Consider the following 24276-nt stretch of genomic DNA (forward strand, 5'->3'; position numbering starts at 1 on the left):
AAATATGTACAGCTGACACTTGAAACACAAGTTTGAACTGCATGGGTCCACTTATATGCAGGTATTTTTCAATAGTAAATACTAGAGTACTACACAGTCTGTGCTTGACTGAATCCATGGATGGAGGAATCGCAGACACAGGGGGATGACTACTGATTAACTCCTGTGTTATTCAAGGGTCAACTGCATATTCACCTGTGTCAATTATTAGGGGAAAGAAGGGGAGCATATGTGTTTTTGGAAAAAGAATGGTATCCTACACCGTTATTTTCTTTTTAGTCTCAGTATTTAATTTGGAATTTGAAATTACATTAAATAAGTATGTAAAATTTTATGAAGAGGGGATGTAGATTTTTAAAATAACAGCTTTTCTAAGATATAATTCATACACAATTCACTATAGGGCATAGATTTTTTTTTAAAGGTCATACACACCTAGTTTATGAGCCCCTCAAAAAATGATTAAAATTATGAATCCCTCTACCACCCCAAAATGTTCACACTCAAAAGTTCCGTAAGTTCAGGGAATCTGTACAACGGATCCAAAATCCAGGTTAGAATTTCCTGCCATACACAGATTAGTGCAAAGCAAATTAATTCTCTACTTAACCACTTTAGTTAAGGTAATCAGAAGTAAAAACAAACAAACAAAAACAAAAACCTAAAATACAAACTCTTATTTCTTACAATTAAAATTAAGATGTTGTCAAGGTGGTGAAATAGCTTGGTCAGCTAGCCTCCCTGCAACTCCACATCTCAAAAAAAAAAAAAAATCAACCCTGGAAACTTTAGAACCATGAAGCAAACAACTATTTCTCACACACTCACACACACCATCACACCATGAGCAATTTCTGAGTAAGACTGAAGGTTGTCTTTCACTGGTACAGTCAGGGTGAGCTGCAACTTGGAAGGCAGGGATGGGGGTAGGTGGGTGGTGGTGACCAGAGTGGGCAGCAGTGAGGACAAGGTGGAAGAAAGCTTTTTGCAAAAAAGCTTTAAAGTTCTACACTTGCCTTCAACACTCACTGCCTGTCCCCTTCACCCTTCACAGAGCCCAGTGCCATTGCTCCTAGGATAACATGAAGAGTTGATGAAAGCTGGACTGGCTCAGAGCCCATAAGCACTCACTCTTCCACCTCCTCCAATCCCGGAACAATGGATTACAACCAAAGGAGACTGGCTCCTCCCAAAGTAGCCAAGAAAACTGCCTGTAATTGTCAGCCAAGTCTGAGTCTGAGGTGACTGGAGCTCTCCTTAGGCTCAACCAGTCCCCTTTCTCTTTCGCCATGAGACTGTTACAGACGGAAGTCTAATCTCCATTCCTCCCTTAATACTTATTACTAGAGCAACTGATATCGCCCAGTGTGCTGGAGGTATAAGGCCAAAATAACTAGACACTTGAAGAGTACTATGAAAGAATGAAATATTTAGCATCTGAAGCATTATTAAACAAAGGATTTAAACAAGAATGTAAATACATTTAAAGCGTTGAAGAAAGATACATCTTAACTCTGAAACAAGACCAAGAAAGCTAAAACAAGGTGGGAATATTAAGTATGAAAAATACAGTTAACTAAAGTAACCAAAAGTTGGACAAACAAGGTATGTTCAACTGAAGAAAAAATCCATGAGGTTTAAAACCTCTTCAGAAAGGCAGCAGGAAAGACAGACAGAAAAGCTATGAGACATGGAGGCACTGGTGCCAAATGAAACAATAGCTGAAAAAGAGAAGGGAGGTGGATATCTGAGGAAATGAGGGTAATGAATTTCTCAGTTACAGAAACATGAAAGCCCTTATTCGAACCACTAGACACCTTAATGAGATTGATGACTATCAAAGAAAAAAGAAAATTCTAAAGATATCCAATGAAAAAGCAAACAACCTACAAAGGAAAAGGTATCAGAGGGATATTGGGTTTCAAAGAGAACACTGTAGACAAGAAAAACTGAATTTTTAAGATATTTAAGAACTTTGAACTTAAAATTTTCAGATATGAAGGCAAAATAAAAACTGTATAAAGTATATGAAGCTTTAGGAAGTATGCCACAGATATTATATTCATGAAAAATAATTTTGAAAAATAATTTTGAGGAAGTAAAAAAAAAACCCAGATGCTATATAACATATGGGTGAATCAAAAATACCTTGATAAATTTTATTGTTGCCTTGAAAGAAAAAAAAAGAGGCCTAGAGGAAGTATATTATTGGTGAATTTAACAGATCAATAGGGGTAAATAAACTGAGGTATTAGGTTATGATCCATTTTACCATAATAACAAAAAACAAAATGCATTATCTTTGAAACCAGCAGAAGACAACTTGATCTTTTCAATGGAAAACAGAAAAGGAGAAAAAAGTACCATAAATTAGATAATAAGAAAAGAGAAGAGCAATTAACTCCAAAACAATACCACTTCTAAGAAATGTAAAGTTTGAAATTACTAATAAAGAAGAACACGATCATACTAGAGTAAGATACAAGGATGGAAAAAGACACGCCAGATAAATAAAAACCATAACAAAGCTGGAGCAGCTATCTTAGTATCAGACAAAACAAAATCTATGACACAATCCACAACTGACAGAATTATAGGATGAGAAAGATAAATTAAGAAGATTTTTTTATACCTTCATCCCAAAAACTGTTAGATCAAGCAGTCAATCAATACGCAAAAATAAAGAGAATCTGAACAATACAACTAATATGCCTAAGCTATTGATTTCGGCATATAAATTTTCATACTTATTCACACAGCATTTATAAAAACAGTTTTATGGCCGTAAAAGAGACACATTAATTTTTTTAAATTAAATGAACTAAGCAGGCAATTAAGAAACTGGGAAGGAAATAGAGCAAACCCACATAAGGAAATAACATTAAAGCCAGAAAAAAAAAGCAATAACAAAAAAAAATGCAAATGGAAAATCAAAACATTAAGATTGAGACAACTGGCAAAACTAATGCAGATACAAAATACAGAATATGAAAGGGAAAAATCAGATTTTTAAAAATATGAATTATACACTAATCAATTTGAAACCTAGATAAAACACATACAGTTTTAGAAGAACATAAAACTCCACAATTGGCACAAGAGAAATTGAAGAGGTCAGTTAGTATGTTATTAAAAAAGAAAAAAAAAAAGAAAAAGGATAAATTCCCCAGGACCTCTAGTTGCCAAATCCCAAAGGCCGAAGTCAATTTTTAGAAGAGTTCCACCAACTGTTCAAGGAATTCCTATCTTATACAAGTTGTTCCAGAAAACAAAGAAAAAAGTAAAAGCAATCTTGTTCATTTCCAGGCAGTTGAAATCTTGACTCTAAAATCAGGGATAGAGTGAGTGAGTGAGTGAGTGAGTGAGTGAGTGTGTGTGTGTGTGTGTGTGTGTACAGGCACACACAAGCTCTTTTCACTAATAAATAAGTTTCCTAAATAAAGTGAGAGAGAGTGTGTGTGTGTGTGTGTGTGTACAGGCACACACAAGCTCTTTTCACTAATAAATAAGGACCCTAAATAAAATATTAACTGCCCAACTGAGGTTTCCAAAACCATATTTAATATACAATTAGTAGATTCAAAGAAAAAGTCAAAAGACCATCTGAATTGATAAAGGAAAAAAGGTCATAATAAATCACAAACAGACACATTAATGAAGAGATTACATACTCATTCCTGGTTAAGATAAGAAAAAAGACAAGGATGCCCATTTTTAATGCTAACGTTTAACACAGTATTGAAAGTCCTGGCTAATGTTACAAAGAAAGAAAAATAAACACGCAGTGTGGTGTAATGTGGAAGATTAGAGTTAAAACTGCCACTTGCAGATAAGATCTTTGGGGCTATGTGAGAAATAACAGAACAAATTACTATACAATAAGAGTAGCAAGGTTTCTGGACACAAGATCAACTTTAAAAAAATAATAATCAGTAGTACTCCTTTATCAAGAACAGCCAACCAGAAAATACAATAAAAAATACTATTCACAACAGCAACACAAATATAGAGGAATTAACCAAGAAGAAAACTTTGTAATAAAAGATACAGAATATGATCTGAATAAATACAAGGATATGGATGAGACAATCTAATACTAAAAAGATATTGGAATTCTTAAGAAAATTCTAGTTTTTTGTTATTTTGAGGGTTTTTGTTTTTTTAAGAGAACCCTGATAAACTTACTCTCAACCATACATGGGATAAAGGGCTACAGATGGTAAGATCAACCTTAAAAGTGTGTTCCATGGTGGATGAGGGGTGGTAGAAGAAAGCAACTCACCCTGCCAGATATTAAGACATACTATAAAGCCAGAGTAATTAAGTGGGACAATGACAAAAGAACAAGCAAAAAAACCAATGAAGAAGAGTGCTGCTCAGAGACAAAGGTGTTTGTAAGAATTTGATATACAATAAAGGTGGTAACACAAATAAATGGGGGGAAGCATGAACTGTTTAGTGAAGCATTATAAAGACTAGCTCACCAAAAAAGAAAGGAAAGAAAGATGCCTATTGAATATGAAATACAAAGGTGATCTCTAAAGGGATTAAAGACCTAAAGGTAAAAGGTAAAACTAGTCAATAGGAAATGTAGAAGGAGTAAGGAAAGACTTATCTTCAGAAGAACAAGCCGTATGTCAAAAAATTTAACAAACATAAAAATTAAGGATTTGTTTAATAGAGGACACCGTGGACAAAATTAATAGAAATGACAATAGATTATTTACAAAGTCTAAAACTGATAAGGGATTAAAACCTAGAATACACAAGGACTCCTACAAAACAAGAAAAAGACAGTAAACCAGGGCTTCCCTGGTGGCACAGTGGTTAAGAATGCACCTGCCGGGCTTCCCTGGTGGCGCAGTGGTTGAGAGTCCGCCTGCCGATGCAGGGGAAAAGGGTTCGTGCCCCGGTCCGGGAAGATCCCACATGCCGCGGAGCGGCTGGGCACGTGAGCCATGGCCGCTGAGCCTGCGCGTCCGGAGCCTGTGCTCCGCAACGGGAGAGGTCACAACACTGAGAGGCCCGCAAACCGCAAAAAAAAAAAAAAAAAAAAAATAATGCACCTGCCAATGCAGGGGACACAGGTTCGAACCCTGGTCCAGGAAGATCCCACATGCTGTGAAGCAACTAAGCCCACGCGCCACAACTACTGAGCCTGTGCTCTAGAGCCCATGAGCCACAAGTACTGGGCACGTGAGTCACAAGTACTGAGCACGAGTGCCACAACTACTGAAGCCCACACGCCTAGAGCCCGTGCTCCACAACAAGAGAAGCCACAACAATGAGAAGCCCGTGCATGGCAACAAAGAGAAGCCCCTGCTCACCGCAACTAAAGTAAGCCCACGTGCAGCAACAAAGACCCAACGCAGCCAAAAATAAATTAATTTTTAAAAAAAGATAGTAAACCCCAAAATGTAAATGGGCAAAAGGGTACAAAATGAGCAACCTAAAAGGCTCACTCGCAATCATTTATGAAAGCAAGCTCAACCCATTAGAAATCAGAAAATACAAGTAAAACAAAATGAGCCTGCACCTCTTAGATTGGTAAAAACAGAAAAACTATAAAGCTGAATGATGTCAATTGTTGGCAAGGACACAAGGGTAAAGCGACCTTCACATACTGGATATAGGCATTGCAGAAAGCACCTGGAAGTACTGAAGGTCTACATATCCCATAATTAACAATTGCACTGATAAGTACATATCCCAAGAAATTCCTACACAGCTCCTTAAGAGGACATACACAAGCGTGAACAACATCACAACTGAATTCGTGTTGATGAAGCTTGGAGACAAACTGGATGACCATCAAGGAAAAAGCATATAATAAAGCATGGTGGACACACATCACAGAGTACCAGGAAACATTTAGAAGCTAGAAACTAATGACGAGAGATACATATAGACAGCAATGTGGAGAGATCTTAGAATTATAAAGTTATGTAAAAAATTATAAGCAGAATAAGATATTTGGGCTATTATTAGTGATTTATATCACCAATGAAATAAATAAGAAATCTGTATTTCTTTTAATTCTGTGCATTTCTAACAAATCTCAGAAATGATTTAAGATCAGTATACTCCCTACGGAGATGAACCAAAATAAACTTTAAAAGACCAACTCTAAACCTGTACTCAGCAAAATTTTAAACTCCCAATAATCCTATACTAGATACTAATGAACACTAGCTTTCCATTGTGACATACATTAAGTCCCAGATGGCCTTAAAAATATACACCTGCAACGTTGATTATAGAAAGATAAATAAGGACTATGAAAAAGAAGAACTTGTACCTTTCAATGTATCCTGTTGGTGTTTCTACCAGACCATCAAGTCTTTCTTGAAGGGCTGCAAGAATCTGAGGATTTTGCATCATCTGAACAGTCAGCTGACGCGCTTTGAAAAAAAAAAGGGCATTGAAAGAAGGATTTTATGAAAATGCATCATGCTATTTGAATAGGACAATCCAATCATGAAACTTTCCTGACTAGCTCATAAATCGCTGGTATGAGTAGAGACGAGCAGCAAGCTAAAGAAAATTCACTCTAGGAAAACCCAGTGTACAGGAAAAGTTCAGATTCTAATGATGTCTAACGTACACCATTTCTCAAGGCCACTGCCACAACTACTATGAACATTATCCTTTCTTTTCCTACTACCTTGTTTTACCCACCTTGTGTTTTGGGAAGCTCAAAGATTCATCCAGATGCCTATCTATGATCCTTGATAACCCTTTGAAGTCAAACAACACATACAAGAAAACTGCAAATACAGTGACAGTTTCAAGCCTGGGACAAAGATGGTCAAATGAATCTGAACGTTTCGTTGATGCTTGTATAATGTGCTTGTGGGTATCTGAACAGAGAAAGTTAACAACTGAGATAGTCAAAAGTTGTAACTAAAGCCAAACAAAATTTGGTTATTAATGGCATCTAAAAATTATATTAAATCTAAAAATAACCTAGATTTATGCAAAACAAATTATTTTGCTATCTTATTTCCTCCATCAATACAGACTTCACCAAAAAATTACGATTAATTTTCCCAATTTGTTTTTAAACATCAATTTACTTCTAATACTGATTTTATTATTGGATGAGTACAGCTGTGATAACCAACATGCTTTCAGAAATACCAATACTGGCCACTAAAGATACAGTTCTGTATCTTTTAAAAAAACGCTGCACAATGAAAGCTGAAGATAGAAGTTCAGCAGTCTTTTCAGAATAAACCTCATTCTGTCTTAAAAATGAGAAGTCGAGGGGCTTCCCTGGTGGCGCAGTGGTTGGGGGTCCGCCTGCCGATGCAGGGGACACAGGTTCGTGCCCCAGTCTGGGAGGATCCCACATGCCGCGGAGTGGCTCGGTCCGTGAGCCAAGGCCGCTGAGCCTGCACGTCTGGAGCCTGTGCTCCGCAACGGGAGAGGCTGCAGCGGTGAGAGGCCCGAGTACCGCAAAAAAAAAAAAAAAAAAATTGAGAAGTTGAGTCATCTGGTACGTTGATATTCTTGGCTCCTAAGCTACAGGGCATATCCTAAAGCAGTATAATTCCCCACTACCATTATTACCCCCTTTAAAAATAATTTGCTGAAGAAAATTTTGAAATGATTTTGTCTACATTTAATAAATGTCTCTTTTTGATCGGTTGGAATGGATTAAAAACAGACATACACACTACGTATTTTCTACATATTAAATACTAAACATTTTCAAATAAGTCTAAGCTAGTGTTATTTAGAAGCACCACTAGAAACAACTCCTACCACCACCTATAACGTACCTAAATTGAGACATATCTCACAGGCAACTGTTTGACAAGCTATGACATCACTCCAGCAGTAGAGCGTACACACAGTGACTTCTGCTAGGTCACTACATCCATTCCCTCCTCGCTTACTACCACTCCTCTCCATCTCCAGCTCCCTCTGCCCCTCCCTTCCTCCCTCCCTCCCTCCCCCTCCCCATCCCAAACATACATTTACACACAAAACTGTTACTGCAGGTTTGGCTAGTCAGTAAAGTGGACAAGTATCCAAAAAGAGAATGATATTTACTACTACCCTCCAGAAGACACGCGCCAGCAATCACTGGCTCCTGAAGGAATTTAAAATAATACCTTTGATTTTTGTTTCTTCACCAGTTTCTTCTTCTTCTACTTCTTCAACATCATCCAAATCTTGATCAAGTTCAGACTGTTCTTTGCTATAATATTATAGTATCACACCAAGGTTCAAATATACCAATTACCCAAAAAAAAAAAAAAAAAATTATAGAAAACTTCAGTTCATTTTCTAGGTGAATATTCCTCTTTCAAAAATATGAAGTAGGAAATCCAAAGGGTGATTCAGTTTTCTAACTTCATATGTAAACAAGGACAAATTGGAAATACTTAAAATTTCATTTAAAAGCATATGGTCTAATATAAAGTTTATACTCTAAGCTTTAAAAATGTGGTTTGACAGGTTGTGATTCAGAGGATGTAATGTCAGAAAGTATGTGCTTTCTACCCAAATCCATTGGTTTCATTCTTCCTAGTAACAGCACTCTGATTTTATATGAGATGGTAATAAACCAAGCTAAAAAGTCTACATATCCCAGCCTACCTTTCAGCTAGATGTGGCTATATAACCATCTTTTGGCAGTAAGGTAAAAAAAGAGGAATGTAGAATTTTATATATATATATATATAAAGCCTCCTTAATAGAATGGTAAACAGCTGGAACCCTTTTCGATATTGCTCCCTCCCTAGAACAGGGATATGATGGCTAGAGCTCCAGCAGCCATGTTGGACCATGAGGCATCCTAGAGAACAGAACTCACCAGCTAAGAATAAATTAAGGAGTCTGGAAAAACAGAAGGATCCTGGATCCCTGGTGGCTGTGGAACAACCACGTCAGCCTGTACTTACTATCTTTGGACCTTCCTTTTTTCTTCACTTCATAGGGGAGATGGGGAAGAACAGTAAAAGTTAAGAAGACCTGAGTCTACTTCATGCTTAGAGTAAAGCCAGGAGGATGGACCATTGAAAGAGAAGGTAAAAAGTAATAACATTCTTCCCATTTCATCTTAAAAATCTAGTTTTTGAACATGAGATTACAATCAGCATTAAAATGGGGAATTAGGATATCTAACTCAACATACAGATCATCATACAATTCCTTGTGTTATTTTACATTTTAGTATGGTATTTGGTTAGTCTAGAAATAGCATTTGAAAAATTAATTTTTCATATAGGAACTATAAAAAAGGTCAACTGTATTCTGCTAGAAAAATCTGTTTCTGTCAACAAAGGGAAAAAAAAACAGCCTTCCCATCAGAAACAATACAGATTATTTTGGGCATATCTTTTATTCACTATAAAGTTAAGCATAAAGACAACATGGAACAGCTCTTCCTCCAGTGCCATCTCATTCAATCATTTATTGAACATCTAAAACTTAAAGCTTTAAAACAGAAGTCCACAAACTGTGTCATATGGCCAAATCCAGCCCAGTCCTATTTTTGTAAATAAAGTTTTATTGGAACACAGCCACATTAATTTATGTATTGTCTCTGGCTTCTTTCACACTACAACGGCAGAGCTGAAATAGCTGCAACAGAAAACTCATGGCCCAAAATGCCTGAAATACTTACGATCAGGTCCTTTAAAGAAAAAGTCTGCGGACTCCTGCTTTAAAGAACAAGGATCTTCCTCTTCCTCCTACCCTCCTAAGAGCTCACAGGCAGCCAATAGTAAATAATGGGGTGGGAAGCATAGGGCAGAATCAAGCTACCACAACCAACTTACTCTTTTTTTGAAGTTTAAGACAAAATGAATGTTAGATGACAGACTGCACATACTCATCTGATCTTAATCCTTCCAAAATCTCCACTAAAATTATGACAAAGGGGTTTTTAAACAAATACTGAAGGACAAGGAGACAAAAAGCAGCAAATTCACCGACAACTGAAATCTAAGTCAGCAGTGGTAGAGCTGAGAACGAGCCTAAACACAGAATCTTAAAAAGGACACTTCTAGAACTAGGGCTTGGGGGTGAAGGTGGATAAAATAGGGAGAACTAAGCAAAAACTAATAAACAGTTAAATCCTTAGATCCTCTTTATCACTCTAGCAGAACAGTTTCTTCTCTGGAAAGGGAACTGGAAACTCAGACTAGAGGATCACAGATATATACATACTACTGATAGAATGCTGAATGCAGAGACCCCTCCCCAGCTGCCTTCTCCCAAGTTAGTTCCCAAATGTATGGAAGCCGTATCTTTACCCCAACACTCTTTACTGGGGTATGTGACCAGCCCCCAAAAAAATGCCATTCTGACAGTGGGGAGTCTCACAACAAATGTCTGCCCTGGTGAGCCCACATTAAAATCCTAAATTGAAAGCACTCCCCCCCTCCCAACAGTCAAATTCGCCAATTAAGTTTTAAAAAACATCCTTCAACTATGCATTTCCCCCACCCAGTCTTAAAGAGCAAACAAGTATTACCTCCTATTTGAGGAAAGCCTCCTACATGGAGACCAAAACAGGAAAGAAAAATTTAAGACCAAACAGACTATACAGGGGAAAGAACATCCAGAGAAAAGATATTACAATCAGTGAAGTAAGAACAAGATGCTATAAAAATAGGAACAGAGAGCAAAGGAACGCTTGAAAACTAAAACAGAAATTTAGAAACTCAATACAAGAGTTAAAAGATAAAGTTTCTTCAGCTTTGCCCAGAAAGAAGAGCAAAGAGACAAAGATGGAAACTAGGACAAAAGGTAATCACAAGAACCAGTCCAACGTATAACAGAAGCTCCAGAAATAGAAAATGGGAACAAGACAATCAACAAAATAAGTCAAGAATATTCCCTAGAACTGACAGCTATCAAGTTGCCAGACTGAGAGTCCACCACTGAATGCCTAACAAGAGATTAAAAAAAAAAAGACCTAACAATGTAAAAATTTCTGAACTCCAAAGCCAGAGTAGCTTCCAGAAATAGACACACATGTCTACGTTTTTTAAAAAGTGTTACATACAAATGATCAAGAATTATGATGATTTTGAACTTCAACACAGCAACACTAGAAGCAAGGTGACAATGGAGCAATGCCTTCAAAATTCTAAAGAAAAGTGATTCCTAAATTACAATTCTACACCCCAAATATCAAGCAGAAGGGTAAAATAGTCATCTTCAGTCATGCCATCTCAAAAGAATTTACTTCCCTTGTACTCTTCCAAGGTACTAAACCAAAGAACCAAAAAAAGAAAACATGGGATATAGCAAACAGCACCCAAGAGAGGAGAGACAAAAGGAAACCCCAGGAAGATAAAATAAATCCACAATGACAATTGGCAACCAAGGTCAAGCAATCCACACTGGAGCAGTGTGATTCAGGAGACAATCACTTTGACAGCCATTATCACTAAAATGTCTGCTGCCACTCTTCTTTTTATGCTGAAGACAGTATACATGGGAGGATTGGCCAAATTCGTATAAGTACTTGAATGTGTTGCCCTTATGATATAAGTTTCCTGCCCTCCCACCTCCATGTTCTGCTGCCTACAACAGCTGTGGATAATCACATCATAACCCCTTCATCCTGAAATGTTCTGTTTTACCTATTCCTGAGTTGGCAGACTATTGTGAAATTACAAACAGCAACAAACAGTGCAGGTCACCTCATTCTCCTTCACCATACTTCTGCAAGACACCCATCCACACTAGAACCCTGACAGATGCCAACTTCAATAAACCTATGTTTCCAGGATGTATGACCTTGCCCAATGACTTCTCCAAAATAAGCCCTTGTAAAGACTCAGGAAAGCTGAAGCCAGTCCATGACCCAGATACTCCTTTACTTTTTATTTTCCTACCTTGGACCCTTCAACTAACACTGCTTTTTTCTTTACACAGCTAAGTTTGTAACTGCTATTCAGATTTTCAAAAGTAAACACTGATTAAGAATTTGTAGGTTGTAAAACTCTAAAGAAAAACAAAGAAGTGAATTAGACAAAAGGCAAGATAGTACTGACACCTCTGGAGAGAAAAGGAGGATGCAATTGAGAAGGGGCACACAGGGCTTCTAAAAGTAATGATCCATTTTTAAAAACTTGTACACAAGTGTACTGTTATTCTTTAAATTCTACACATAAGCTTCACACACTTTTTATCTTATATGTACGATACTTTACAACGCAAGTAGTAAAATCTTTGAGAAATGGTAAAAATGAATTCTCCAAATATTTATGACTCATTATTGTGCTCAGCACTTCCCTAAGAATAAATACTGACAAACGGTTTACTATATTTATGACAGTGATTATGTATACTATATTTTGTCTTGAATACATTGTACCCAACTTTTAAAATAGCAGGCACTAAAGCATGTCATTACCATACATTTTCATAGTACATAATTTGTACTGCTGTTAACTACATCACACGGTACAAAGTGATGCCAAATCTGAAAAAGGAACCAACTATCTGCCACTTACTTGTCGATGTCTGCCATGTTGTATGAACGCCAAATATCTATGGAGAGAAACATCAATGTTAAAAAGAAAGAGCATACGACTTATTTATAACCAATAAAAACATTTGAAACCAAAACCTTTAAATGAATATCACGTTAAAACTATTTCAAGAAAAAACACGGAACACAGACACTAGTCACTGAAGTAATTTTTCAGAGGATGCTGCTTACAAGTTACTACTTGGCATTCAGAATCTATTGGGCAAGGGTTTTTACAATAGCACTGTTGGTGAAAATCTAATGTATGCTAGAATCACAGGAAAGGAACAATACAAAGAGTCTTTATTCAAATTCCTTTAACAACCATGAATGGTCAATTTTTGCTTAAATTTCTGGGCTGCTTAGTACCTCACAGATCAAATCCAGTTGATTTTTTTTTTACTTTGACAAGTTTTCACATATATATACACCCGTGAAACCATCATCAAAGTCAAAATAATGAACATATCCATCACTCTCAAAGTTTTTCCCCTGCCCTGTTAGAACACTTCCCTTCTCCCCTTCCTGCTTCCCACCCCAGGCAACTGTTGCTCTGCTGTCACTCTAGTTCATACTTTCTAGAATTTTATAGAAATGCCATCATACAGTATGTACTTTTTTCCCCCCAGTCCGGCTTCTTTCATTCAGAAAAATTATTCTGAGATTCATCTATGTTGTAGTATTTATCAAATATTCATTACTTTTTATTGTATAATGGTATTCCATAGAAAACATATATTCTATTGTACGTTTAAATATTCAGCTGCTGATGGACATCTGGGTTTTCTTTTGGCAGGGGGCTATTATAAATAGAGCTGCTATGAGCATTTGTGTATAAAAGTCTTTGTGTGGACAACTGTTTTACCTCTCTCAAACCCACTTGATTTTTACAGTACTAATTTTTATCAAATTCATGTTAAAAAGTTAAAATCTGCCACATGCTGTACTGTACTCATTATGCTCCCCCTGGAGATCTTTTTTTTTTTTTTTAGTTTAATAATTCTTGTTATCAAATGTCAGCCCTTTAAACTATTTAATGGCAGTTATAAAAAGCTCTGGTCCCAATCTATGTCAAGTAAACCTTCCTCATCTCCGCGAATGTACCTCATGTCACATCACTGAATACCACCACACCCCCAGCCTACCCCGGATATGCTGGCACACTGTCCATAATGTTCTTGGTTGTCAGACCTGAATACTGTTAGGACTGATCAGAGCATGTCCTAAGTTCTTTTGTACTATAAGATTAGTATTAATTTAGAGAATACTGCTTTTAGAAAACCAAAACCTTATAAAATAGATAATAAAAACCTGCTGTACAAAAAATAAAATTAAAAAAAAAAGGAAAGCCAAAACTAAGACAAAATGTGTTACACTGAGCCAGAAAAATGGCTGAATGCCATAGGTAATGCACAGATTACTTTTTAAAAAATTAAGGTTAGAATCCCACATTAAAATCAATTTTTAATCTTTTAAAAATTAAAACCTTAGTTTAACTCACAAGATGCTACAAGATGTGATTCCTCGTACCAACATGCTTAATATGCTTTTCACTTAAAGAATTAAGAGTTACTGATTTTAGCAGTGAAGTGCTTTCATTTGGAATAGTATTGCTGATCCAACATCCACCCTTTAGACAATTTAGAAATATTTCTTCCTAATGTATCCTACTCTATTTTGTACACTTTCTGTTTGCTGTAAATAATTTCTAACAGCATTGATAAATTTCTCTAGTGATGCTGGTTAATTAGCTAGCATTAACAAAACATTTATCAAAAAATTATGAAGATACTAATTCAAAAATAAGAAAAATATTCAATCAGTCAAAGAAACACAAGCGGGATTCAAACTTGTCTACGAAATCAGAGTAAGGATTTTCTTTTAATGCAGGGAAAATTATGGTGAATATGCATTCTTAAATATGGCTAGTGTTCCTTTAAACCATTATCTTTCTGGAGAGCACTTTGGCCATGGGAATAACAAAAGCCTTAAATATGTCCATCTCCAGCCTTGGTTATTCACTTATGAGAACCTACCTTGAAAAAAATTAAAGGGTCTCAGGGTCTGTAAATGTTTCATGCTCACCTAATAGGTTCTTCCCAGTCCTACACATTCTTTGGCTCTCAGCTCAAAGATTTACTTCTTCAAGACAGGACAGGCTGGCATTTACTTCTTCAGAGATGCCTTCTCCAACTTGTACATCCTGGCTAAGTAAGATTTCTGGGTTGTACACACTCCTATAAAGCTCCATTTCTTTCCATCATACAATGTCTCAAGTTTGTAATTATAAATTATTGTGATTATTTGACTAATGTCTGTCTCCCCACAACTGACCAGGCCATAAAATTCATGATTACAGGTATTATATCTGCTTTTTCCAATCACTGCATCATATCCTTCAGAGGAGTATAGAAAGTATACAAAGCAGTATACAAAAAAAACCTTAGTATTAATGTGCATACAATGGAATGCTGTGCAATAAAAAAATGAAGCAGGTCTGAGTTGATATGGAAAGAGCACCAAAGCAGGGGTAAAGGATGTATGGCAAAATCCAATCTGGATATATATGAATGTGCATACTCATACATGTACATACTTTCTTGTGAATAAGACATTTCTGAAAAGATACACCAGAAACCTAACAGGAGCTACCTATAAGAGAGAAAAGATTGGAAGTAAATGAGAACTTACGTTTCATTCTGCATTATTCGGTTTTCCTATACAGATACTTATTTAATAACATTTTAGAATTTGCCGGGTTGAATATACAGTGTAGTAAATCCAGCAATTATCAAAAGTATGAAACAAAAAACACCCAAAACTTCTAAATTCAAATTTTTATATCATTTTAACATGTTCACAGAAAAATGGTTACACTTCTACCCTCAGTGTCCACCTTGTGGCATTACATTTAGAATTCAAACTCTTATAATGAAATTCTTTTGATTCTTTATTACAGAGGATTCAAGATACAACAAGATGGCATTCACTTCTTCAGAGATGCCTTCTCCAATCTGCGCATTCTGGCTAAATTAGGTTTCTTGGTTGTATACACTTTTGTGTTTTAAAGAAAAGTATGCCAAATTTTGCAGTCAGATCATTTGGGTTGACAACAGCTTTGTAGCAATCTAGCTCAGGCAAACAACTTCTGGCCTTATTTCATCATCTTCAAAAAGCAGGAGAAAATTTTTCCCTCATTGGATTTCTCTTATTAAGAAGCAAATTCATGTAAAAGATTCGTGTTTGACACCTAGTTAACACTCAATAAACACACACAATGTTTTTCATTCTGTCCATTTTGAATTACCCTTTACGTGGGGTCAGTGTTCCTGCAAAATAATTAGCTAGAATGATGGCTAAAAACAGCTTCTTTCAGTTTTGACAAATGCAGACTGACCAGTAAATGTACCATGGCAGTATAAGATGTTAACATTAGGGGAAACTGGGTAACGGGCATACGGGAACTCTGAACTACAACTTTTCTGTAAATCTAGAATTACAAATAAATCAAAAAACTAAAAATAAAGGAGCTATTCCCATACCCAGATTCAAAACCAAGGAGTGGACGCAAAAATCTGCATTTGAAATAAGAAACCCAGCTTCTGAGGCAGGTGGCCCTCAGACATTCAGATCACACTGAAAAACACAAGTTTAGGTTAACACCTGCATTGATTTTTTTTTTATTGCAGTCAACAACATTAAGTAAAATCAATGAGAATTTTATTTATCAGACATGAAATTGCTTTCTAAGAGTTCTGAAGAATTTCCACTCCTGGTAGTGACAAGTTAGATTATTCAGACCAACTCTACCAATGAAAACTAATTAAAAGTACAGAATAAAATATGTGTTAAAATCTTAAAAGCATGGGAAAATGTTAATAAGATAGTAAGAAATTACTAACACAAAACTGAAGGCAAAACAGGAAGCAAAAGGATAAGTAGAAGGAAGCTGCTTTTGCCCTGAGGGCAACTGCCAATCAAATTTGAACTACTGTCTGGTGAAACCAAAAGCCCTGGACTTATTCAAGGTAGGAAATCTTTATAGCAAACCTCCCAAATTAAGCAGGAACCTCAAAGTGCTATATTCTCAGAGATAATACACAAGTCCTCCTGTTCAAAAGCCCAAATTCACCTCATCTGCACTGCACCCAAAACCTTAAGCTATGAGCTTAAAGCCATCTCAGCATTCCTAGGCACCTGCGTATCCAAATGTAAATGAAAGGTGCCTTCATCCTAGACCTTAAATAATTCATAAAGTAATTTTCGAGAACAATAGGGGCAACAGAAAAGAATACAACAGAAGCCCATCCTATGAATGGACTTAAATATTGTCAAAAAGACCACACAGAAAAAACAATCATGCTTATTAAGTTTGAAAATACAGTGTCTGTAGCAGTACCTACAAGAAACAGTCATTTACTAAATAAAGGTGATAGAGCAAATCTGGCAAAGAACTAAACAGAACTTCTAGAAATAAAAATAACAGAAATCAAACTAAATGGGCAGGTTTAACAGAAAACCAAACACAGATGGAGAGAGAATTAAGTGAGCTGGAAGTGAGCTTAGACGAAATCTTCCAAAGTATGGCAGAGACTAGAGGATAAAAAATACTGAAAAAGCATTTTAGGACACAATAATGTCTAAAAAAGATTTAATATAAGTTCTAGGAGTAGAGGACAGAATGGGCAGAATATTTGAAGAAATAAATAGCTAAGAATTTTCCAGAAGTAATGAAAGACAAGCCCTACAAATTCCAATCAGAATAAATAAAAAACCCACACTTAGATATATGAGTGAAAATGTAAGACAATAGGGACAGAAGTCACCTCAAAAAGCACACAGAGAAAAGACTTAGATTAACTTCAAAGGCACAAAAGACTGACTACTGTTTTCTCTTCAATAGACACCAAAAGACAACAGAACGTACTGTGTGCTCAATGTGCTGAAAATAACTACGGATCTTAGAATATTACACCCAACCAAAACATCCTTTAAGAATGAAGGTGAGGGACTTCCCTGGTGGCACAGTGGTTCAGAATCCGCCTGCCATTTCAGGAGACACGGGTTCAAGCCCTGATCCGGGAAGATCCCACATGCTGAGAAGCAACTAAGACCGTGTGCCAAAATTACTGAACCTGTGCTCTAGAGCCCACAAGCCACAACTACTGAGCCCATGTGCCACAACTACTGAAGCCCACACACCTAGAGCCCAAGCTCCGTAACAAGAGAAGCCACTGCAATGAGAAGCTCACACACCACAATGAAGAGTAGCCCCCGCTTGCCGCAACTAGAGAAAGCCTGCGCGCAGCAACGAAGACCCAACACAGCCAAAAATAAATAAATTTAAAAATAAGAAGTAAAAAGTTTCCTTCAATTAAAAAAAGAACGCAGGTGAAACAAATATCAGGCAAAAATATCTCCAGCACTCTCATTAATAAATGCTATTAAGTATATTCTTCAGGCAGAAGGCAAGTGATCCCAAACACGAGATCTAAAGATACAAGAAGAAATAAGAGGAAATAAGGCTATCAGCGTATACCTAAACAAATATTTTAAAAGACATAATATCACCACTGTGTAGTGTTAAATTTAAACTACCATAACACTGTCAGTGGTGAGAATAAGGGGGGGGAGGAAATGGATTATTCTAATGTTAAGTAAGCATGTTATAATTTCTAAGGTGACTCCAAAATTTCAGAAAGAGAACATGTAGCTTCCGAAGTACAAGGAACACCAAGTAAATTATACCTATTTTTACATCAACCTAAAAGAAAAACAGGTTTTGGACAAATAAAAAGTACACACACACAAAAATCAGATTTAAACCTAATCATAGTGATTACATAAATCAACTAAAGGCTCCCTTTTAAAACTGTCAGACTAGATTTAACAAAATCCAACTGCATCCCACTTACAAGAAACACATCTACAACGTAAGAATACAAAAAGCTTCAAAGTAGAATACAATCCTTAACCAAAAGGTGGTATCACTGTTTTAAAGTTTAAAGAGGTTAAAGTTTACGACAAAAGGTTCAATCCACTACCCAAACAATATATGTTACAGAAGATCTCAATGGAAAGACAGCTCATAACATGACTGAAGGCAAATCTTAACCCAAGAACTTGAACATGAAGAAAATCTTCCATTGGAGAAAGAGGGGGAAACAAGTGATTCAATCAGACCATCATTTGATTATTCTGTGGTCTTATAATAGCTAGATGTCCAGACATCAAATGACCTACCATTTCAGTGTACCTGATTCTGTTCTCCTTACTTTCAATGAGAAGGAAAGAAAGCTAATATTCACGGAGCTTACTCTGTAGAAAATTATTACATGCTTTCCTCTTATTTGCAGATTAGTAAGCAACTTGCTCAGCAACACACAAGTGAAAAAACTAGGAATTAAAATCTGACTTCCAATACCCATGCCAATTCCACTATTCCAAAAGCCAAGGGGCCTCCCCTATCAGCCTACTGCTACATAGATTATACAGTAACCTATAGTTATATTCCTTTACAGAAAATGACTACTTCATGGTGAAACAGCCAATCATTAAAAACTACAAATGTTTTAGGAATTCCCTGGCGGTCCAGTGGTTGGTTACGACTCCGCACTTTTACTGCCCGGGGTGTGGGTTCGATCCCTGATTGGGGAACTAAGATCCCACAAGCCATGCGGCACAGCCAAAAATACAAAAGTAAGAAAATAAGAATTAAAAAATAAAAATTTTTAAAGAATTAAAAAAAAAAAGAACTACAAATGTTTTAAAGCAAAAGAGTCCAAGGGAGCCAGTAACATCCCAAGGAAAACATTTCCCTTTACTTCAGACCTCATATCTCATTCCAAATGCATTTTAAACAAATCTGTATTTTGGACATTGCTGTTCTATTAACAATTTCGGTGGTCCAGGGGCTCAGTACTTTACTTGATTCCAGCACAACACATCTCATTCTTTATGCTTTTTTCACTTCAGGGATATCAAAAGTCAACCTAGAAGTGACTTTTGTATTACACTCCCAAGCCAAATGAACTCCTATTTGAGAACACTGTCTTCTGTTCAAGGGATCAAGGGATCATCTGACCCAACAGCAGAGAAACATACTGATATTTCTTGAAAATTCACTCAGCAATAACAAACTAAAACAATTTATTCACATATCAGACATATGTTGGAAGAAATCTTCAGGATTGTAAGTGCTTGAACTTTCCCTTGAAGCCCACTGGAACCCAAGCAGGGTGCTTTTAAATTCCCAGCAGATGTATACAGTGTAAATTTAAGTCAAGGGAACTCCCTTTAAACCAATATAAAATCCTTATTATAAATCATCATTGTTCAATTATGTAACCTTGGATAAGTTCTTTAACTGCTCTGTACCTCAGTTTCCTCATCAAAATGTTGATACCAGCTATCTCCAGGAGCATTAAATGTGTTAATATACACACAGAGTAAAACATTGCCTGAATAATCATGCAAGAATATTTTCTGCCTGTTGTGCTCTTCTTATGTACCCTCTTTACCTGAGAAAATAATTCAAATTAATAAACTCTTCAAAATTATAGCCTCCTTTCCCAAAAAAAATCACAATGTACAAAACTTCTGAGCAAGTAAAAATACATCAAACTATGTAGCAGTAAAAGGCACAGTTGGTAACCAGAAGTGTAGAGGCCACTTTCCATGGCAAGCCCAGTAATGTGATCTAGTGGGCTGCAGTCAGAGTACTAAGCAACTTACTTACAAGGATGAGTGAAAGCAATCGTGCTCACCTTCTAACCCCTACTCTGCCCAACAGGGAGAGAACTTACTCAGATGAAATTAGTATGAAATGGGTCTTAATGTTGCCGTTTTAACAAATTCCTTCATGTAAAGAAGGTTATAGATACTACACTATCTCCCACTTCCCCCACTTTCTTTTTCTTCAGGGCACTCATCACAACTCAACACTTTATATCTAGACAACCAATTTGCCTGTTTGGCTCATGAAATAAGGTGTATGTCCAAACAGGAGTTAAAATATTTACTCAAAGAATCAACTAAGAACACAAGTAATTACAGGTTTGATTAGACTTGAGAATATGAATAGATTGTTCATTAGTTTTCTAAATTGATCAGGGTTCATCCCCTTTCATTAATATTTCAAATTTACAATCAAGCAGAAAATAAAGTAAGCAAAGCAGTATGTTGACATCTTCATACCTTTAAGTCAATCAGATTCTACCTTTTTTAGCCCCTTTTCCTGCAAAAGGACGCTGTATGAATACATTTTGGGGAGTTTAGAATCAGTCAGTCATCTCGAGGCAATATGGGCAAGTTGAGTAAGTAATAAAAGAAATAGCACCTGGATTAAATTAGTTCTGGTACAAGTGTTGGGTGTGTTTTTTTTTTTTATCTCTAGAGTACAAGGGTGTCACATTTAGTATTAGCTTAGTAATTTTCCCTGTCAATAGGTCCTATATCAAAAATAGGTACTTTGCAACATATACATTTTATCAAAGTTTTCAGAGTGATATAAAAGGACCAGTCTTCTTAAAAAGTAAATGGCACATTTTAGATTTGTGCCGTTAATTTGAACTCAGAAAACTTAGAAAGAAGCATGAGATTTAGCCCCAGAAGATCACTGTAAACCTCATTTACCAACGGTCAGCTTTAAATAAGTTTTTCTAAATATAAGGTTTTTCCCTTAGCCAAAGGTGTATTACTAAGTACGTATAGAAGTAGGATTAATTAAAGCCGACAAGAAAATAGGAACTAAATACTATTCTGCAAAGGTATTTTGATGCTACGTATTTTCAAAAATGGCAAATTTCGTTTTCCAGCTCAGCTCTCCTGAAATCAGGCAAGCAGTTTGAAGTTGTGAGCTTTTAAAGCGCAGTCCTTACAGTATAATCAGACAGTGAGAGAATAAAATTGGGGCTCCTTGAGGACATCATGTGCCCGGTTCTTGTACTCGGAAAACCCAGCCCTCCCCTAAAGGACCTCATTACCCGTCTCCCTGCCCTGCCTCTTTTTTTGAGGGCAAAGCGGGCGCACTGACAAGGCAGCAGACTACACACTTCGCTCAGTACGTTTACATTGACGCCGCATTCCACCCCGTAATACCTCCTCCACCATAACCCCACTCACCTTAAAAACAAAACAACTGGTTAACTATCTTAGACTGGGAACGTGAACAAAGGAACTAATTTGTAAGAAAGCAATAGAAGTCCTAGAAAAATTAAAGACATTGCAGGCCAAATCCTTTACTTCCACCTTAGAACTGTTCAGGCTTAGACTGATTAGGATCAATTCTCCCCAAATAAAAAACCCTGGTCAAGATACCCATCCTAATTCTAATTTGTACTTGAGACACACAAAAGAATCTCTTGTTAATAACAGCTAACGTAAGCGCTTTACACGTGTTAATTCTTTAAAATCCTAGCAGTGGAGGTCCTGCTTCATCATTCAGCACCTAACGTTCACACTTTCCTCCGGTACCAATAAAAAGACTAAGACCAAAGAGAAGCAGGGAAGAGTTGGAAACCCAAGGGCTGGACTTATTGGCTCACTATTCATTTTCACGTCCCACCATCTCCACAACTTCCAGTAAAGTAGGGACAACCAGACAGGGGTCTCCAGTCAGGCCCCGCCGGCGACCACGTGCGGAGGGAAGCCGCCGGGGGTTTCCCCTCCCAGACCCATCGCCGCCTACAGTGGGCGGGGAGCCCAGGAGCCTCGCTGCCTCCCCGCCCCCTCCCCGCCCAGGGGCCTCGTCCCCTCACAGCCCCTCCCTCCCATCGGAATTCGCAGCCTCCGCGGTTCTTTCCATCCCCCAGCGGCCTCCCTCCGAGTATTATTTTTGAGTGAGCGGGGGCGTCGAGGCGGCGGTGGGCTACAGACCTGGGCCCGGGCCGCACCCCAGGCGCCTGCCGGTCCCTAGTGGCGCAGCCGCCGCCTCCTCCGGGCGCCCGGGCGTCGCCGCGGCCTCGCTCCCGTCCGCGCTGAGAAGCTGGTGGAGCTCAAAAGCTCGGTGCAGACTAGCACGCGGGCCGCACCGACCCCCGCGCGTGTCCTGATCGGGTTCCCCAGAGAAGCGCCGGCCGATCCCAAGGGCCCTCTCCGACTGCGGGGTCGAGACTCCGCAAACGGCTCGGGCTCTGGCCTCACAGGACGGCCCCGGAGGCCCGGGCGGCCAGCAGCCCCCGCTCGCGGTTCCCCGTCCCTTCACCCCTTCCCTCCGCGCAGGCCGCCTCTACGTCCCCCCTTCCCCTTCGAGTTCCCGTCCGTTACCGGTGGGTAGCACGGGGAGCCAGGCGGCCGGAGCTGCGCAGGCAGTGACTCAGGGCGGCGGCGGGAGGAGCAGAAGGCGGCTCGGCGAGCAGAAGGCGGCGCGGCGAGCAGATGGCGCTAAAAAAGACCCGAGAACCCGCCGCTCGCGCTCATATACAATTAGCGTCAGCACGTAGGGCCCCCGCCACCGCCCTCCCCCTGGCCTCGCCGTCTCCTAGCAACGCGAGCGGGAGGCGGGTCCAGGACGGGTTGCCTAGCAACAGAACCGTCCTTCTTTCCCCCCCGCGACCTCCAAACCTCCCGCGCCAAGCTTGGGTTCCTCGGGTTCCCGCCTCCGCCCCTTACTACGCCTCCAGCCATCTCTTTTCTACCCGCTTCGCTGGAAAGGAACTCGCAACCCCTTCCGTTCCCGGGAAGGGCCCAGACCCGCCAGCCTCGCCCCCCGCTCACCTCGTCCCCCTTGCGTGGTACTGGGAAGGGTGAGGGCAGGGGGCCAGCCACCGGGTCCCGGCTTGCCGCATCCTAACGGCGAGCGCTCCTTAGTTCCCGACGCTGTCACGGCCTAATTCCTGCAACTCTCCGGTCCCCGGTAACCATTTTCTCTCCCCGCCCATTTTTCCCCCTCAGAACAACAGTTCTTTCCTTCTAACCACTTCGGCGGCGTCTTCTGCTGGTTTTGCTTCTCCTAACTCAGTGGGTATCCGTGGCTTCCGGGGATGCTCTTCATTACTACCTCTCCATCCTTCTACCAGACTTGCGATCCTTTAGGACTTTCGATGGATGAAAATAGCATGTTTGTGTATTGTCTGGATGCTTTATAATGAGGACAGTGTTGTTTGATCTTTTTGAAAAAGTAAATACCATGTAAAGCCTCAGGGCCTGTGAAACCTCATGGCTATTTTTCAGTTGAAGCTGGATTGACTAATATTAACTCTTAAAACAGTGGTTCTCGAAGTGTGGTCTGAGGGTCCCCAGACTCTTTAAAAGGGAAAGTCAAAAGTATTTCCATAATAATACTAAAATGTTATTTGCCTTGGCACTCTCATTCTCTCATAAGTGTAGAGTGGAGTTTTACAGAGGCTACATGACATGTGATATGGAAACACTGGAAACAGAAGCAAATATTAGAATCCAGTCATCTGCTGTTCAACCAGATGTTAAAGAGATTTGCAAAAACATGAAACGATGCCACCTACTCAATTTTTTTTGTTTTGAAAAGTAGTTACGTTTCATATAAAAGATTCTTTTCTGTTAAAATGAAATGAAATAACGAATGTTTAAAATGAAATAACGAATAACTACTCTTAAAATTTCTTAATTTTAATTTCAAATATGATAATATAGGTATCTATAATACACATAAAAGTTCTTGGAGTCCTCAATTTTTAAGAATGTAAAGGGGTCCTGAGATTAAAAAGTTTGAGAACTATTCTCTCTTGTATTCCTTGAAACTTCTAACTGCTTAGAGTCATCTCTTGTAATTCTCATGTTTAGCAGCAACCCCTAATCCA

The 24276-nt window shown here is 38.3% G+C and overlaps 1 protein-coding gene across 7 annotated transcripts in view; it reads right to left on the reverse strand.

The window, feature by feature from the left end:
- NAP1L1 (nucleosome assembly protein 1 like 1) overlaps window positions 1-23362 on the reverse strand; it is a 35565-nt gene extending 12203 nt beyond the window's left edge. For 3 of the 7 annotated variants that reach the window (XM_060025277.1, XM_060025280.1, XM_060025281.1), the window contains exons 1-5: window positions 23216-23355; window positions 22766-22882; window positions 12483-12519; window positions 8121-8206; window positions 6299-6401 (exon numbers count right to left, since the gene is read on the reverse strand). In XM_060025277.1, the coding sequence (XP_059881260.1) occupies window positions 6299-6401; window positions 8121-8206; window positions 12483-12499 (206 nt within the window). In that variant the 5' untranslated portion in view covers window positions 12500-12519; window positions 22766-22882; window positions 23216-23355. Of the gene's footprint in view, window positions 1-6298; window positions 6402-8120; window positions 8207-12482; window positions 12520-22375; window positions 22382-22765; window positions 22883-23215 lie in introns of those variants that run through there. The other 4 variants (XM_060025279.1, XM_060025278.1, XM_060025282.1 and 1 more) reach the window with 4 other exon arrangements.
- Between the last annotated feature and the right edge of the window lie 914 nt (window positions 23363-24276).

Source organism: Delphinus delphis, chromosome 11 (assembly GCF_949987515.2).
Source record: "Delphinus delphis chromosome 11, mDelDel1.2, whole genome shotgun sequence".
NCBI lineage: Eukaryota > Metazoa > Chordata > Mammalia > Artiodactyla > Delphinidae > Delphinus > Delphinus delphis.